At 39.1% G+C, this 16,769-nt stretch overlaps 1 protein-coding gene and 1 long non-coding RNA gene across 5 annotated transcripts in view; one reads left to right on the plus strand and one right to left on the minus strand.

The window, feature by feature from the left end:
• aqr (aquarius intron-binding spliceosomal factor) overlaps positions 1 to 14,605 on the plus strand; it is a 65,184-nt gene extending 50,579 nt beyond the window's left edge. For 3 of the 4 annotated variants that reach the window (XM_043698026.1, XM_043698025.1, XM_043698029.1), the window contains 9 exons: positions 2,674 to 2,811; positions 6,862 to 6,933; positions 7,377 to 7,564; positions 8,087 to 8,258; positions 8,473 to 8,643; positions 9,368 to 9,453; positions 11,200 to 11,374; positions 11,482 to 11,595; positions 13,744 to 14,604. In XM_043698026.1, coding sequence (XP_043553961.1) covers positions 2,674 to 2,811; positions 6,862 to 6,933; positions 7,377 to 7,564; positions 8,087 to 8,258; positions 8,473 to 8,643; positions 9,368 to 9,453; positions 11,200 to 11,374; positions 11,482 to 11,595; positions 13,744 to 13,929 — 1,302 coding nt within the window. In that variant the 3' untranslated portion in view covers positions 13,930 to 14,604. Of the gene's footprint in view, positions 1 to 2,673; positions 2,812 to 6,861; positions 6,934 to 7,376; positions 7,565 to 8,086; positions 8,259 to 8,472; positions 8,644 to 9,367; positions 9,454 to 11,199; positions 11,375 to 11,481; positions 11,596 to 13,743 lie in introns of all 4 variants that reach the window. The other variant, XM_043698028.1, reaches the window with a different exon arrangement.
• Positions 11,015 to 16,769, minus strand: part of LOC122553747 — a 79,861-nt gene continuing 74,106 nt past the window's right edge. The window contains exon 3 of the long non-coding RNA XR_006312829.1: positions 11,015 to 11,091. This is a non-coding gene — a long non-coding RNA (uncharacterized LOC122553747). The remainder of the gene's footprint in view (positions 11,092 to 16,769) is intronic.

The raw sequence follows: 16,769 nt of genomic DNA on the forward strand, positions 1-16,769 counted from the left end.
AATTAATCTCCGTCTGTCACTTCTCAGCCCATTGGCCCATCTGGTCCAGATCCTGTTGTAATCTGAGGTAACCCTCTTCACTGTCCACTACACCTCCAATTTTGTTGTCATCTGCAAACTTTCTAACTATACCTCTTATGCTCACATGCAAATCATTTATGTAAATGAGAAAAAGTAGAGGACCCAGCACCGATCCTTGTGGCACTCCACTGGTCACATGCCTCCAGTCTGAAAAACAACCCTCCACCACCACCCTCTGTCTTCTACCTTTGAGCCAGTTCTGTATCCAAATGGCTAGTTTTTCCTGTATTCCATGAGATCTAACCTTGCTAACCAGTCTGTCATGGGGAACCATGTTGTATGCCTTACTGAAGTCTATATAGATCACATCTACCACTCTGCCCTCATCAATCCTCTTTGTTACTTCAGAAAACTCAATCAAGTTTGTGAGGCATAATTTCCCATGCACAAAGCCATGTTGACTATCCCTAATCAGTCCTTGCCTTTCCAAATATAAGTACATCCTGTCCATCAGGATTCCCTTCAACAACTTGCCCACCACCGACGTCAGGCTCACCGGTCTGTAGTTCCCTGGCTTGTCCTTCCCACTCTTCTTAAGCAGTGGCACAACGTTAGCCAACCTCCAGTCTTCCGGCACCTCATCTGTGACTATCGATGATACAAGTATCTCAGCAAGAGGCCCACAATCACTTCTCTAGCTTCCCACAGAGTTCTAGGGTACACCTGATCTGGTCCTGGGGATTGATCCATCTTTATGCATTTCAAGACATCCAGCACTTCCTCCTCTGTAATATGGACATTTTACGAGATGTTACCGTCTATTTCCCTACAGTCTATATCTTCCATATCCTTTTCCACAGTAGTCCTGGGGATTTATCCATCTTTATGCATTTCAAGACATCCAGCACTTCCTCCTCTGTAATATGGACATTTTACGAGATGATATCCCTACAGTCTATATCTTCCATATCCTTTTCCACAGTAAATACTGATGCAAAATACTTGTTTAGTATCTCCCCCATTTTCTGCGGCTCCACACAAAGGCCGCCTTGCTGATCTTTGAGGGGCCCTATTCTCTCACTAGTTGCCCTTTTGTCCTTAATGTATTTGTTAAATCCCTTTGGATTCTCCTTTATTCAATCATAACCATGCTCCTATTGTTAGTTTGTGGTGAGCATACTGAGCTTGCTACATTCTTTGAAATCATCATTAATTATGCACCATTGTAGACCCTAAACCGGTTAAAAAGACACCATTAACAATTATGAAGTTGGAGCATCTTTTTGTTGACAAATTTATCGGTTAATTATTTTGAAACAATCATTCAGGATATACTTTAGATTTATCGAAAATGGCTTTTACCAGAAGTGAATTTGAGCTAGAACAATCTGACAATGAATATTTTTGGATTGATTGGGAAAGATAAAATAAGGAAGAATGTTTATGAAGTTGAAAACACATATAGCCAAAGAGGCTTTCTTGACGGTGATAATTAATCTTTCACATGTTAAGAAATATGAAATTTGATACCATTTTGTTAAATGTATCATTGACCATCAGATAGGAGGAATAATTAATCATAGATGATATTTATAGGCAACTTAAAAAAAAAAGTACTTTTGGAGAACTTTATCATGAAATAAGATAGTGTAAAACAGATATTGGTTTCTCGTGAAAACAAGAAGCGATACCTTGACTGTATCCATCACTGTTTCCATAATCAATGTGTTGAGGGTTAACACAAAAATGTGCTGTCTTAGATCTGACTCTGAGTGGCAAACCAGAACTGAGTTTCAATAAAATACTTGTGATCGAATCCTAATCGGGTCGATCTTGAAGAAAGAGAGGATGTAAAGGTTGTTGAACTTTGGAATTTGCACATTTCTATTGTAGTGACTGGAAATAAAGCCTTAAGTTAACTGGTTACAAAGTGATGGATTAAAAGCAGACAAATGGAAAGCCGATATTAAATGTAATGTGCATTAAGTACATTTCTTTTTAGAATAAAAGGAATACAGTAAAGAAAGCGTTATATGAATGAAGAGAAAGGCATTTAAAATAAATAATATGCATTTTGGGGGCTTTACATTGCATTAGAATTTCCCATGCACTTGAGAGCCAATGGCTTACGTTTGAAATACAGTGTGACGAATATGCACACAGCAAAATCTGGCAAACAACAATTGAAGTAAATGACTACATCATCAGTTTTGGTCTTTTATTTGGATGAAACATGTTGAACATGTCACCAGAAGTGCACAAATATTGTAATGGAATATTTTAACTGAAGAAGCAGTCAAGTGTCAAGTTTTCCAAAGTCCTAAGTAAGGAAGTCTTACACTTTTCAGGGGATCTTAAATTATGCATAAGTGGTCATAATCTACCTACCTTAAATTTTGAATCCTACTAATTTTTTAGAATGAGCTTCTTTTGTAACATTTAGTTATGGCTAATTTTCTGTGTACTTTGTGCCTGTGTCAAAAAGGTGCTGTCAGAAAGTACAGAGTATTGATGACAATCAACTGCATTCATTATTATCTGAATGAACTTCAAAGTCGAATTATTTTTAATGTATTGTCACGGGAATGTCCAAAAGCAGAAACAAATGGAAACATTTGTGGATTTTTTTAACTTTCTTGATAACCTTTGCAGGAGTTTCGAGCTTTTGAACTGCTGCGCAGTGGGCTGGACAGATCAAAATATTTACTAGTGAAAGAAGCAAAGATCATTGCCATGACATGTACTCATGCTGCTTTAAAACGACATGACCTAGTAGAGCTTGGGTTCAAGGTAAAAAGAAATTCAATCCTGTAACAAAATAATTGTTGGAAGAGACTCAAGTATTTTAGAACAACTTATCTCATGATGCATTGAAAATTGTATTGTTCCAGCCTAATCCTTTCTTTGAACAAAGTAATTTGTGTTCTTAAAAGAACAAAAGTGAAAACAAACACTTGACCCGGTATATAGAGAGACACCTGTAGTTTAATTTGGAGTTCTAGTTTTTGGAACATTAACATCGCTGGTTGGCCGGTATTTATTACCTGTCCCTGGTAACCCTTGAGAAGGCAGTGCTGAGCTGCCGCCTTGAATCACTGCAGTCCACATGCTGTAAGTTGACCCACAATGTCCTTAGAGAGGGAATTGCAGAATTTTGATCCAGCAACAGTGAAGGAAAGGCAATAGATTTCAAAGTCAGGATGGTGAGTGGCTTGGATGGGAACTCGCAGGCGGTGGTGTTTCCATGTATCTGCTGCCCTTGTTCTTCTAGATGGGAGTGGTCTTAGATTTGGAAGGTGCTGATCTTTGGTGAATTTCTGCAGTGCATCTTATAGATAGTACACAGTGCTGCTACTCAGCATCGGTGGTGGAGGGAATGGACATTTATGGATGTGCCAATCAAGCAGGCTGCTTTGTACTGGATGTTTCAAGCTTGAGTGTTGTTAGAGATCCAGGTAATTGGCCAGGTTGGAATTAGTCTGGTTTTTATGTATAGGACATATCTGGGCAATTTTCCACATTGTCAGGTAGATGCCAGTAATTAGAAGCTGGAAGAGCTTGGCTAGGGTAGTGGCAAGTTCTGGAACAAAAGTCTTCAGTACAGTTGCTGGAATATTGTCGAGATCCAAAGCCTTCTCAGTGTGTAGTGCCTCCAACACTATCTAATGTGTATCTCTATATAATTTGCATATCTAATGTGAAGTGAATTGAATTGGCTGAAGACTGGTAACTGATGCAGGGACCACTGTAGGAGGTGAAGATTGATTATCCATTCGACACTTCTTGCCAAAGAATACTGCAAATGCTTCAGCCTTATCTTTTGCACTTAGGTGTTGGCTCTTCCATCATTGAGGATGGGGTTATTTGTGGCCTCCTGTGAATTGTTTAATTGTCCACCACTTTTAATGACTGGATATGGCAGGACTGCATATCTTAGATCTAATCTGTTGGTTGCATGAGCTTGATGCTTGATGCTTGTGCAGTTTGGCATGTACAGAGTCCTGTTTGGTAGCTTCACCAGGTGGACCTTTTATTTTTAGGTACGTCTGGTGCTGTTCCTAGCATGCCCTCCTCCACTCTCCTTTGAATCAGGGTTGACCCCTTAGCTTGCTGGTAATGTTTTAGAGGAGGACATGCTGGGCCATGACGTTGTGTTGGAGTACAATTCTGCTGCTGCTGTTAGCCCACAGTGCCTCATGGATGCCGAGTCTTGAGTTGCTAGATCTATTCGAAGTCTGTCTCATTTAGCACAGTGATGGTGCCACAGAATATGAAGGAAGGTATTCTGGAGGTGAAAGTGGACCTTGCCTCCATGAGGTTTGTTCAGTGGTCACTCTTACTGATACTGTCATGGACAGATGAATCTGCAGCTGGTAACGATGAGACTGTGTATATTTTTCTGTTCTGAGGAATGGTTTACTCGACCCGAAACATGAACTCTGATTTCCCTCCACAGATGCTCCCAGACCTGCTGCATTTTCCAGCAATTTCTGTGTTTGTTTCTGATTTAAAGCATCTGCAGTTCTTTTGGTTTTTATGCTTTGCTGTCCAGTTGGCTACCTGACCACCTGCCACAGATCCAGTCCAGCAGTAATGGCCTTTAGGACCGAACAGTTTGATCAGTAGTGCTGATGCTGAGCCACTCCGGATGGTGGAAATTGAAATCCCCCACCCAGAGTATGTTTTGTCCCTTTGTCATCCTCTGTGCCTCTTCCAAGTGTTGTTCAATATGTTGTTCATCAGCTGAGGAGTATGGTATGTGGTAATCAGTAGGAGATGGTTTCCCTGTCCATGTTTAACCTGAAGCCATGAGGCTTCATAGAGTCTGGAGTCAATCCCAGAGCACCTCCCTCCCAACTGTATACTTCTGTGCTACCACCAAACGGCACAGGACATATCCAGGGATAGAGATAGACATATCTGGGACATTGTCTGTGAGGTATGATTCTATGAGTGTGTCTGTTTAGGCTGTTGCTTGACTAGCTGAGAGACAGCTCTCCCAATTTTGGCACTAGCTCCCAGGTATTGGTAAGGAGGACTTTGCAAAGTTAGCAGGGCTGTTTCTGCCATTGTCTTTTCTGGTGCCCAGGTCGATGCCAGATGGTCCAATTGATTTCATTTCTTTGTTGAGAGTTCGTTGTGATTGATATAATTGAGTGCCATTTCAGAATGCAGTTGAGAGTTGAAGGGATAGTTTTTTAAATTCAAAATCTTTTAATTTAAAAAAATGACATGCAAATACAGTTTTTATTTAAATGGAAAGCAACTTATGTAGTGAAGAATATTGGGTTTTGATGATCTACTATTTAATTTCAAATTAGAGGAGGCAGCTCTCCTTCCTGTCCCTCATTTTAACTGATATTGTTAACATTTTCTTGCCTCAGATACTATCATCGTCCTACTGATCTGCTGTCAAATTCCTTTCTCCCTCAAAAACAAAAGTGATCCTCCATCCTTGTTAGTTTTTGCCCCATTCCGACTTATTTTCTATCCACAAATCTTGAACTGTCTGCCCTCTTCCAAACCTGTGCATCTATTTCTTGGAATTTCATGTTTCAGTCCAATCAATCAGGTTTCCACACTTTGCCATTGTCCAGAAACTGCTCTTAGAAAAATTGCAAATGACATCCCATTGACTATGACTGTGGTAGACTAATGATCTGTGACAGGCCCTCATCTGTATGAAGCATTTGACACAATTGACCACGCTACCAATTCCAAAGTCTCTTCATCACCATCCAGTTGAATAGGACTACCTGTGCCGAGTTACTTTTATCTCTCTAATCATAGCCAAATTATCACTGACAGTGGCTTATCTTTCTGCTCCCATACCTTTGCCTCTGTGTCTCTGAAAGATTTGTCCTTGGTCCCCCTCCTGTTTTTCGTATGAATGTGTTGCCCTTCTACACTATCTGAAAACAACTGCTAGATGTTACATGGCTGCTGTTGATACCCAGCTATACTCACTGCTACCTATGCAGTTTTGTATATTATATCTATGATATTCCGCATCACATTTCCAGTTGACATAACGAGTGTTTGTTCCAACACTACGCAGTCAGTGCTTTCCATTGCCTTTAAGTACAAAGCCCAGAACTGCATTCTTCATTGTTGCCTTTTCTCCTTTTATGTTTTATGTCTCGATATAGACACAGATACACACACCTCACAACTTTTTCGCTCTTGAGAAGCGTAACATTCCTTTCACTAGTCTTTTCTACGAGAATAAGGATTGGCATTTCTCTGCATTTTCCCTTAGCTGCTCACTCAGTAAAACTGTGTGTGTGCTTCGACAATCTTCTGTTTTCTTCCTTATTGCTGAGTATCGTGACAAACTTATGAAAATTTCTCTTTAAATCAAAAACGAAAGGAATGCTATTTCCAACCCAGGTCTGGTGACATTATCCACAGAAAGGGGAAGAATATCCAGCCAGCAGTAGGGGGAGTTGTTTTTTTCAGATAGATCTCAAGCTCAGCAATGTGCTTTCTCGGAAACATGAAGTTTGTTTTCTACATTGTGAAAAAATATTTTGTCGGAAGTGGCATTTAGAATCCAATTTAAAATAAAAGTCAATACCATTTTAAGGATGGCACCACTGGGACAGATTAGAGGAAGGTTTTACCCTGTTTTGATTGTATTTTCTATGTGATTAGAGCAATTGGCTACATCAGTTGCAGAATATTCCGTTTCCTCTGCTGATTGTTCAATTAATCTTTGGATTCACTGAAGCATGAATACGCACTCTGGTTAATTGTTTGTTTTCGGTGGGGAGGAGAAAGGTTTCTATTTGATATTTGAGGATGTGAAAAGAAAACATTTTATTATTATTATTTTGACAGTATGACAACATTCTAATGGAGGAAGCTGCACAGATTCTTGAGATTGAAACCTTTATTCCCCTCCTCCTACAAGTAAGCTTTCTATCATAAATAGATTATAGCCATATTAGAGTCTTGACTGCTAGTAATGATATGCTATGCTAATTAATATGGTCTGTTGTTCGTTTGGTCACCTTTTTCCACAAGCCAGAGCAAAATTAATTATGTACCTCATACCTTTGGCCCTGAAATTGAAGTTACACTTATGTCCTATTTAGGTGAACTTGATTCTAAATTCATGGGTGACAATCGTCCAAATGTTGCAATGAATTTCATAGATGAGATTGAACTTGTTTGAAATGAGGCATTCACTGCTTAATATCTTACTGATTTAATTAAATTAACTAACAAAATATGGAATAAAGTTTTGGCACCTTGTCTTGAAGTAGTGACTGAAATTGTAAAAATTGCTTCCAGTTGTTAGCAGTATCTTTGACACCAGGAAGTTTTTTTTATATGCTTTCCATTCTCCATAGAACCCTGAAGATGGTTTCAGTCGACTGAAGCGTTGGATAATGATCGGGGATCATCACCAGCTTCCCCCTGTCATTAAGAACATGGCCTTCCAAAAATATTCCAACATGGAACAGTCTCTATTTACACGATTTGTTCGTTTGGGAGTTCCAACAGTGGACCTTGATGCCCAGGGGAGAGCAAGAGCTAGGTAAAGCAAAAGAACTTAAAGAAAGAAAAGATTCGTGCTTATATAGCACATTTCATAACTTCAACTCTCTGAGATATGATCAGGCCACGCCACTTCCCTTCTCTCTTTCAATCTCTTTCTAAATTGGTTTTGGCTGGAACATGAGAGCTTCCTCTCTGTTCCTTGAAGCCTGCCATGAAATGTCTTATATTAATTTGAGGGCAGAGGTGGGATTTAATTTCATGTTTCATTTTTACAAAACACACCTCTGGAACTGTGGTACTCCTTCAGTATTACATTGAAGCATCAGCCTCAATGCTCAAGTCTTTGTAGTGGGGTTGAACCTGAACTTGTGATTTGGAATCAAAAATTAGCTATTACCGAGCCAAGGCTTTTGATAGTGATTGGAAAAAGAGGAAGCAGTATTGGAAAGATGTTTATCCATTTAAACATATCTGCTATTGGAATTGTTCATTACCTACATATCTACTGTTTTAAGTAATCTGCATTGTAATACCAACATTCACTCTTCTTTCCATTAAGTTTGTGTAATCTCTACAACTGGCGTTACAAGAAACTAGGCAACCTCCCCCACGTCCAGATCTTACCTGAATTTTGTACTGCCAATGCCGGTTTAGCATATGATTTCCAACTTATTAATGTGGAGGATTTCAATGGAATTGGAGAATCTGAACCCAATCCATATTTTTACCAGGTAAATAATTGTCTTAATATTTTTATTGTTTCAAATATCTATAAACCTACATAGAAGATTGGTTATTGAGATGTTTTGCATCCTGATGATTTTTGCACTAAAGCCCTTTTGGCATTCTTCTAAGAAAATTTGAAAAATATTTGACTCTGTGATAGCTTTTACTTTGTATTGATTGCTTTTCTGAAAATAAAATTATCACTCAAACATTCGACAGAATCTGGCAGAGGCTGAATACGCAGTGGCCCTTTTTATGTACATGCGTTTGCTAGGGTATCCTGCAGAAAGAATCAGCATCTTAACAACATACAATGGTCAGAAGCATTTGATTCGTGATGTTATCAATCAGCGTTGTGGTGGTAATCCTCTTATAGGACGACCAAGCAAGGTAGGATTTCTTTTCAAATCTTGTTACACAATTGACCTGATTTATTCCGGGATATTGACATTTTGCAAGTTGTTTTTATGAGAAAAGAAAATGACCTAAAAGTATGGTGCAGAGTGTAAAGCGTTTGTATAAGTCAGTTGCTCGTTGGTCCTAATGTCTCAATTTCAGCCATATTGTGCCGAGAAGTACCAAGTGGAAATGAGCCATTTCCCTTCACTGTGTTGAGGTTTGGGGTGGGGATATTGGAGTGCAGTTGGTTGTGTCAACCACCTCTCTGCCTGTTGGTAATAGAAGAACTAAAGTGAGAGCTGTGCAAAGGAATGGCGATGTTTCTTTAAGTATCTGATAAAGCTAACCTGTCGTCTTCAAATTAATAGACAAATTTGTGGTCACATTATTTTGTGATTGAAGACTGTGCAGTTTTGCAATTTATGCAGTCTGAATACATGGAATGAACAAAGACCAATCATCCCATTAAAGCTACTTGTTTAGATGAATCATGTTGATTTTGGTTTATCATAGTCTGACTAATGAGGTTTGGAGCTGCCAGGCTCCAAAGCATATTTCAACATGTATTACTTATTTCTGTCATCAGTTTTTATTGAAATTTATTTCACATACCTCCTACACAACATTTATATGACCGGGAAATTGATTTCCGTCAATCTTGCTACCTTCTCCTTAGCTTTCTGTTCAAAAATTTAGATTTTTTTATTTCTTCTAGGTCACCACAGTGGACAGATTCCAAGGGCAACAGAATGACTATATTATCCTCTCTTTGGTACGGACTAAAGCTGTTGGACATCTCAGGTATAGTGTGAACCATGATTTTTGATCACTAATAAGCCACAAGATGAGATGATATTGAGTGATACCATCACAAAACTGGTAGAAATATTTGCAAATAGTTTAGGCATCCTGAAATAAATCTTTCAAGTAATCAAATGAAAGTATTTTCATGGACTTAACTTTTAAAGCTGAAATTTCTTTATCCTCTCTATATCTTGTAGTCTTAAGCAGTGTTCCAGGGTCTGATCATTGTCTTGCATAATAGTTTCCAAAAAAAGTCCTGTGATATCAGGATGTCAGTACACAATTTCATTCAATTACCAGGTTGCTATTCCTACAATTCACTGTGGTGGCGAAACGGAATAAAGATTCTTATCACTGGATTGAAAGAAATATTTTTTAAAAACTGATGAAACTGCAGTGTAGATGTGCAGAAGTATTGTGGCATGTTGTGATCTTATTTTTCTTCAAGTCATCTTTAGAGAATCAAAAAGAAGTTTCAATGTTAAAAATCTGGAATGGAATCAAAACTGATAGCAATGTTATCTTATCTTGCTACTTCAGCTTGCTGTGCTGGCCTGTATTTTTAGCCTTTATAATTTTGTGTTGTAAAACTCAGTTTCCAAGAATGGTTAATCTTCCCTTCATTTAGCAGTCTCACAGCACAAAGCAGTTCCGCTGGCAATACTGATTAGGTTCAAGGATGGTTAACTATACTAATAATCTGTGTAGATGAGTAGTGACTAAATTTGTTTTAGAACAGACGTTTATCTATGGTAAGATAGTACTTCAGTAGCAAGGTATAAAAACCACATGAATATGTTTTTTCATCATAAACTGCTGCCAAACGCCCATGAGTCAATTCCATGTGAAACACTACACTAGAACCCTGAGTATAATTTAGAAAATGTTTCATTGCATTCAGCACGTGAAAATTAAAACATACCAAGTCTAACTAAAATGTTAGACTGACAAGCAACGGAAGCTACTAATCTAAAATTCAACTAGCTGTGTGTTTCATCGGTTGTTTTTTTTTGCAAGCCGTAGATTTTAACTATAATACTTTAGGTGGAAACTGTATCTCTAATTTTAGTTTTCATTTGTCATAACGTAATTTAAATGAGTCATTCATCATTAGAAATGCTGATAAAATGAGTTGGACAATCTAGTATCTTTCATCTTAATAAGGGATAAGTAGTAAGTGTATTTTGAACTTTCTCACTATTTTGAGAATTTCTTTCTTTCCAAGTTTGTTAAGCTGTGGAATTCTCTTTGCTAGAGCACAGTGAGGATACTATTATTGAATATTTTTAAGATTGATTTAGGTAGATTTTTGATTGACAAGTGAGTCAAAGTTAAGGCTTTGAATTGACGCCCACAATTAGATCAGGCATGACCTGATCATCCAAATGGCGAACTCATGTTTCTAATTTGCATCTTCATAGATATTAAGGAGCATAATGTATTAAAATTGAATTCAATTTGTACTGAAAGCAGACATTGTCAGTGTAAAAATTAGATTAACATTTTTAGACATGATACACTGCATCTTTGTGACTGACCTGTTTCACCAATGCTGTATAGCCATGCATTTTCAGCTTGCAGCTTGAAGTTTCCTGCCACCGGTTTTGAATTAATATTGGAATCCGAATCCCTTTGCTGAAATGATATTTATTAGATGCATTTTTAATTTATTTTAAATTGGGTTGGGTTTTTGTTTAAAGCAGTAAACCTCTGATATTAACCAATGTCTTCCTTCACAACCAGAGATGTTCGGCGATTAGTTGTTGCCATGTCAAGAGCCAGGCTTGGGCTGTACATCTTTGCAAGAGTATCACTGTTCCAGAACTGCTTTGAGCTTACTCCAGCCTTTAATCAGCTAACTGCTCGACCACTCCAGCTACACATTGTACCCTCTGAGTATCACCCGACAGACAGAAGGGTAACTTCTACCAAATGACGAATGATTTTACCGTGCAACGTGGCTTTTCGCTGTGATTTTACGCATATTCTCCTGTAAATAATGGTTACATTTGATTTTTTTTTCAGAATGGTGATATTCCAACCCATTTAATGAGAATCATCAAAAACATGCCTGAGATGGCAAACTTCGTTTACAATATGTACATGCAGATGATTCAGAATATGCACCAATATAGAAAGGTAAAGAGCTGTTTTTATTTCTCATTCAGTTCAGGAAGTGTTCATACAGTTTGAAGTCTGTATGTTAGGTGAACAGTAGACTCCAAACTAGTTACAAGAGCTTCTTGTCAGGAAGTTATTGCAAATAGTTTATGTAATGAAGAGAAAACTAATTTGCCTGTTAATTTATTTTGTGCATCTGCTTTTATTTGTAAGTATAAAAGGGTTTAAAACTAATTAAAGAGGGAGAAGGATATGGAAGAGAGGAAATGTAGGCTAACAAGGCAAAAGAATGTGGCAACATTACAGGGCACCTACTTGGATTAATGATACCAAATGGGACAGGAATGAACAGTGTATTAACATAGAAAAACAGCAGCAAACAAGATCAAAGAGGAGAGGAAAACAGTAAAAAGGCAAAATTATTGACTCTTTACTTGAGTACACAAAGTATTTGGAACAAAATGAATGAATTAACAGCGCAAGTAGAGGTTGATAAATATAATCTTGTAATGGAAATGTGTTGCTGGAAAAGCGCAGCAACACATTTCCATCTCTGATCTCCAGCATCTGCAGACCTCACTTTCTCCTCAAATATAATCTTGTAACCTTGTTTCTACTGTGGCTATAAGGAGATCAAAGTTTTGAACTAAATAGTCAGGGTTATGTGGCTTTTCAAAAGGCAAGGAGGTAATGGTGACAAGGTAGCTTAGTTTATATAGAATGAACTAAGTAACAATGGCAAAAAATGAGCTTGGATTGGAAGATGGAAATGACACAAATATTGATTGGAAGGCAAGTTGGGAGGATGACATAGATTATGCAGGGGGACATATATAGGTTAAGCAATTTGACTCATAGTTGACAGATGCATATAATATGGGAAATGTAAGATAACGTATCTTGGCATTGTTTTTTAATATTCATTCACAGAAGGCATCATTAGCTAGCCCAGCATTTACTGCCCATCCCTAATTGCCCAATGGTCAGTTAAGAGTCAACCACATTGCTGTGGTCTCGTGACACTCACTGAAGGACATTAGTGAACCAGATGAGATTACCCAATAATTAACAATGGCTTTCTGATTATCATTAGACTCTTAATTCCAGATTTTTATTGAATTCAGATTCCAACATCTGTCATGGTGGGATTCAAGCACAGGTCTCCAGACATTACCTGGGTCTCTGGATAAACATTCCAGTGATAATACCACTCAGCCATCACCTCCCGTGAAGATAGAAGAGCTGAATATTTTTTTAAATGGAGGAAAACTGCATTAAAGCAGTTGCACAAGAGTGGTTTAAGTTGGAGAAAAGCTTCCTCAAGTGCACCTTACCGGATAGAAATCACACTTTTCCAATTAACTGTCAAATTTTATTTAACACTTCTGTGAAGTATCTTGTGATGTTTCATTGTCAAAGACACTAAAATAAATCAAGTTGGTAAGTCATCTGTCTTAAAGGCTATCTATAGCATTAATACGAATATGAGGCAAAATGACAATAACCTTAATGTTTTTAACATAGAATTTTAATGTTTGTCTCATGAAATTAAGAAGCATTTTGTAAAATCATCTTTTCCCCCTTTCTGCACTGCTAATTTCTGCATTTCACAAAATAAAAAAGAAATCTGACCTCTTGCCATGCAAGATCTCTTCACACAATGATGTTTTGGTACCTTATTTGCTTTGACAAGTTGTAGATTTTCCAGCTTACCTTCTCTCTACTGCAATATATAAATGAAAGTGGTGGAAAATAAATGTACAGGGAAGTATAAGCTTAATTTTCAAATGTTGAATGCAGATTTGGGATTGATTTTAGTAGGAAAGCTTTTGTTTTTGTTTTCCCCTTTACTTGTCACTGCACCTTGCTTGTATTCAGGAGTAGTTAAGATTTGCAGGACAGATTTGAAAAATTAAGGTAACTTATTGAATATTGGACAGAAGGTGAATGTTGAGATATTCTAATAATGATATTTCTTAATGTGGATTTCTACATTTAAAAGCTTGGAGACAGTTTTTTGTAATTATGATTGTTACATTTCATTATGCTTTCCACAGTTACTTGATGTTTCTTTGATATTAACAGAGCCCCTGCACAGAACATATATCATTACCAGTTTTCATATTGGTATAGACATTCAGTAAATACTCTTTTTTTTCTGTGCAGCAGTTACTTCCACCACCAGAACCGGCTCCTGTGCCAGTTATTGAGAATGTCAAAGAAACGAAAGAGTCAGTTCCTGAGAATAAAGGTGAAGAGACAACAGAGGAGGACTATAAACAAATGCCTGAGCACCCTGGCAGGGACAGTGATAGTGAGGGCAGTGGAACTGAAGAGGACAAAGAAAGTTAATGGTTCCTTGCTCCAAACATTGTAAAGGTTTGAATGCACAGATGTATAGAAGTTGGACATCTCAGAGTGTCACTTGCCAGATTCTTTGTGTAGGACGTTGACCAGTATTCACAAGTGTTGTCACGTGGCCTGCAGAAAATAGTTTTGATTGTAATTGAGGTTTTGAACAATCTATTTTGTAATTTTCAAAGATGTTTTAATAAATTTTGTTTAAAAAAAATCACTGTGAGCATATCTGTAACGATCAGCAGCTTTTGATTTGTTCTAACTGTCTTCATTGGTTAGTTTAAGCAGCATCTGATGCTCAGCCTGCTGACTATATTATTGGTGTTGGTGATGATGGACTATAAAAAGGAGAAGGCAGCAACTGGAACCAACAGTATGATTATCCTGACTTCAGAGATTGTTCCCACTTTAGTTTCTGGTTAATGGTAACTCTCAGGGTGTCGATAATGAGAGAGACTCATTGATGAGAACAATTGAATGTCAAGGAGAGATGTTTGGATTTTCTCTTGCTGGAGGTTGTCAGTGTAAATATTACTTGCTGTGAATTCTACAGCGCAAAAATCATTTCCTTGCTGTCCAAAGCCCGTCCACCATCTACAAGGCACAAGTCAGGAATCTGATGGTGTACTTTCCGTTTGCCGAGATAGCGCAACTCCAACAATAGTTAAGAAATTTGATTTGGAGATGCCGGTGTTGGACTGGGGTGTACAAAGTTAAAAATCACACAACACCAGGTTATAATCCAACAGGTTTAATTGGAAGCACACTAGCTTTCGGAGCGACATTCCTTCATCAGGTGATTGACAATCACCTGATGAAGGAGCGTCGCTCTGAAAGCTAGTGTGTTTCCAATTAAACCTGTTGGACTATAACCTGGTGTTGTGTGATTTTTAACTAAGAAATTTGACACACCTTAGTCTGCACCCCATTCAAATCAAATATTTACTGACTCCACCACTGGTGCACACTACTGCAATATGTGCCATCTACGAAATGCAGTGCAGGAGCTCACCATGGCTTATTCAACAGCACCTTGCGATTACATGGTCTCTGCAACATGGAAGGCAAGGGCAACAGATAAATGTAAACACCACCACCTGCAATTGCCCTCTGGTCACATGCCATCCTGATTTGATACTATATCATCATTCCTTTATTGTTTCTGGATTAAAATCCAGGAACTAACTCCCTGTCTAACAGTGCTACTATATTACTTGGACCATGTGGGGAGCAATAGTTCCAGAAGGTGGCTCACCACCACCTTTTCAAGAACAGTTAGGATGTAAGTTAGTAAGTGCTGGCTTTGTTAACGATGCCCGCATCCTTGAATGAATAAAAGGACATAGCAGAAAGGTCTTGCACTGTCATTCAGTAGAGGTTGAAAAGGTTCAGGAATTTGGAAACCAAGTTTTAATTTCCATCAATAGCAATGAAACTAAGATTGGGGATTGGCAGAGAGCTAAGGTAACTTCAAGATAGCATGTGTCTTGAAGATTGTGCTAAAAATGCTCTAATTAGAACTGTTATAAGCAAGGGGATTGGGAGAGAAATGTCAAAAGATGGTATCAAGTGCCTACATTCTTTTCCCGAAGAGCAGTGGAGGCAGGGTCATTGAATATTTTTCGGACTATGTTGGTGACAGTCAGATCAGCCATGATCTTATTTATTGACTGAACAGACTCAAGTGGCCTAATGGCCTACTACTTCTAATTTGAGGAGGGAGGTGCACAGAAAGGAGTTTCCAAAGGCACTGAAAACATAAGAGCTATCTGGATACTGTTGTGCATGCAATGCTGATATCCTCTCATTCAGTGCCACCACGTACTGCTGATGAGCAGAAAAGCAGCAATCCGCAAGTCAAACTCATTCAGCACCAGGCAGGCAGTCTGTACTACATCCTCAGGAGAATTCATACTCTCAACAAACAGTATTTCAACTCCATCTCAAACATCAAAAACTAAGTACAATAAACTTTTATCGACCCACCTCCATAACCAGCACTCCTCAAACATTCCAGAAGATTCCCCCAGCCTCTGGAACTGCTCGGACGCCATTAGCCATGTGGCTGGTGCAGCTGCCACCCCCACGCCGATTGATGATGTCACTTCCGCCCCCATCATGGCCACTCCCACAGCCACTTCCACCCCTCACAAATCCTCATGCATCACACGTGACATCACTTCCGCCCCTCATATCATCGCTGATGTCACATGCTCAGTGACTCCGCCCCCACTCCCAGCTCCACACCCACACAAGGTCCCAGGTCCCAGCTCCTTGCCCTGCCGAGTTTTCACCATCCCTCCAGACCTCCCCCTCAGTGAGGACGAACGATCAGTCCTCAGCAAAGGACTCACCTTCATCACCCTCCGTCCACGCATCAATGAATTTAATACAGGCCGTGACGTCGAACACTTCTTCCGCCGCCTCCGCCTCCAAGCTTACTTTCACAATCAGGGCTCCTGCCCCCCTTTCGAGGACCCCTTCGCCCACCTCCAACAAACTGCATCCATCTGGACACCCTGCGCTGGCCTATTACCTGCCCTCGATCTCTTCATTTCCAACTGCCGCCGGGACATTAACCGCCTCAACCTGTCTACCCCCCTCCCCCACTCCAACCTCTCACCCTCACAACGCACAGCCCTCCAATCCATCTGCACCAATCCTGACCTCACCATCAAGGCAGCGGATAAAGGGGGCGAAGTGGTAGTCTGGCGCACTGACCTCTACACCGCTGAAGCCAAACTCCAACTCGATGACACCTCTTCCTACTGCACCCTCGACCATGACCCCACCCCCCATCACCAAACCATCATCTCCCAGACCATACAGAACCT

The sequence above is a fragment of the Chiloscyllium plagiosum genome, chromosome 10 (assembly GCF_004010195.1).
Source record: "Chiloscyllium plagiosum isolate BGI_BamShark_2017 chromosome 10, ASM401019v2, whole genome shotgun sequence".
In the NCBI taxonomy this organism is placed as follows: domain Eukaryota; kingdom Metazoa; phylum Chordata; class Chondrichthyes; order Orectolobiformes; family Hemiscylliidae; genus Chiloscyllium; species Chiloscyllium plagiosum.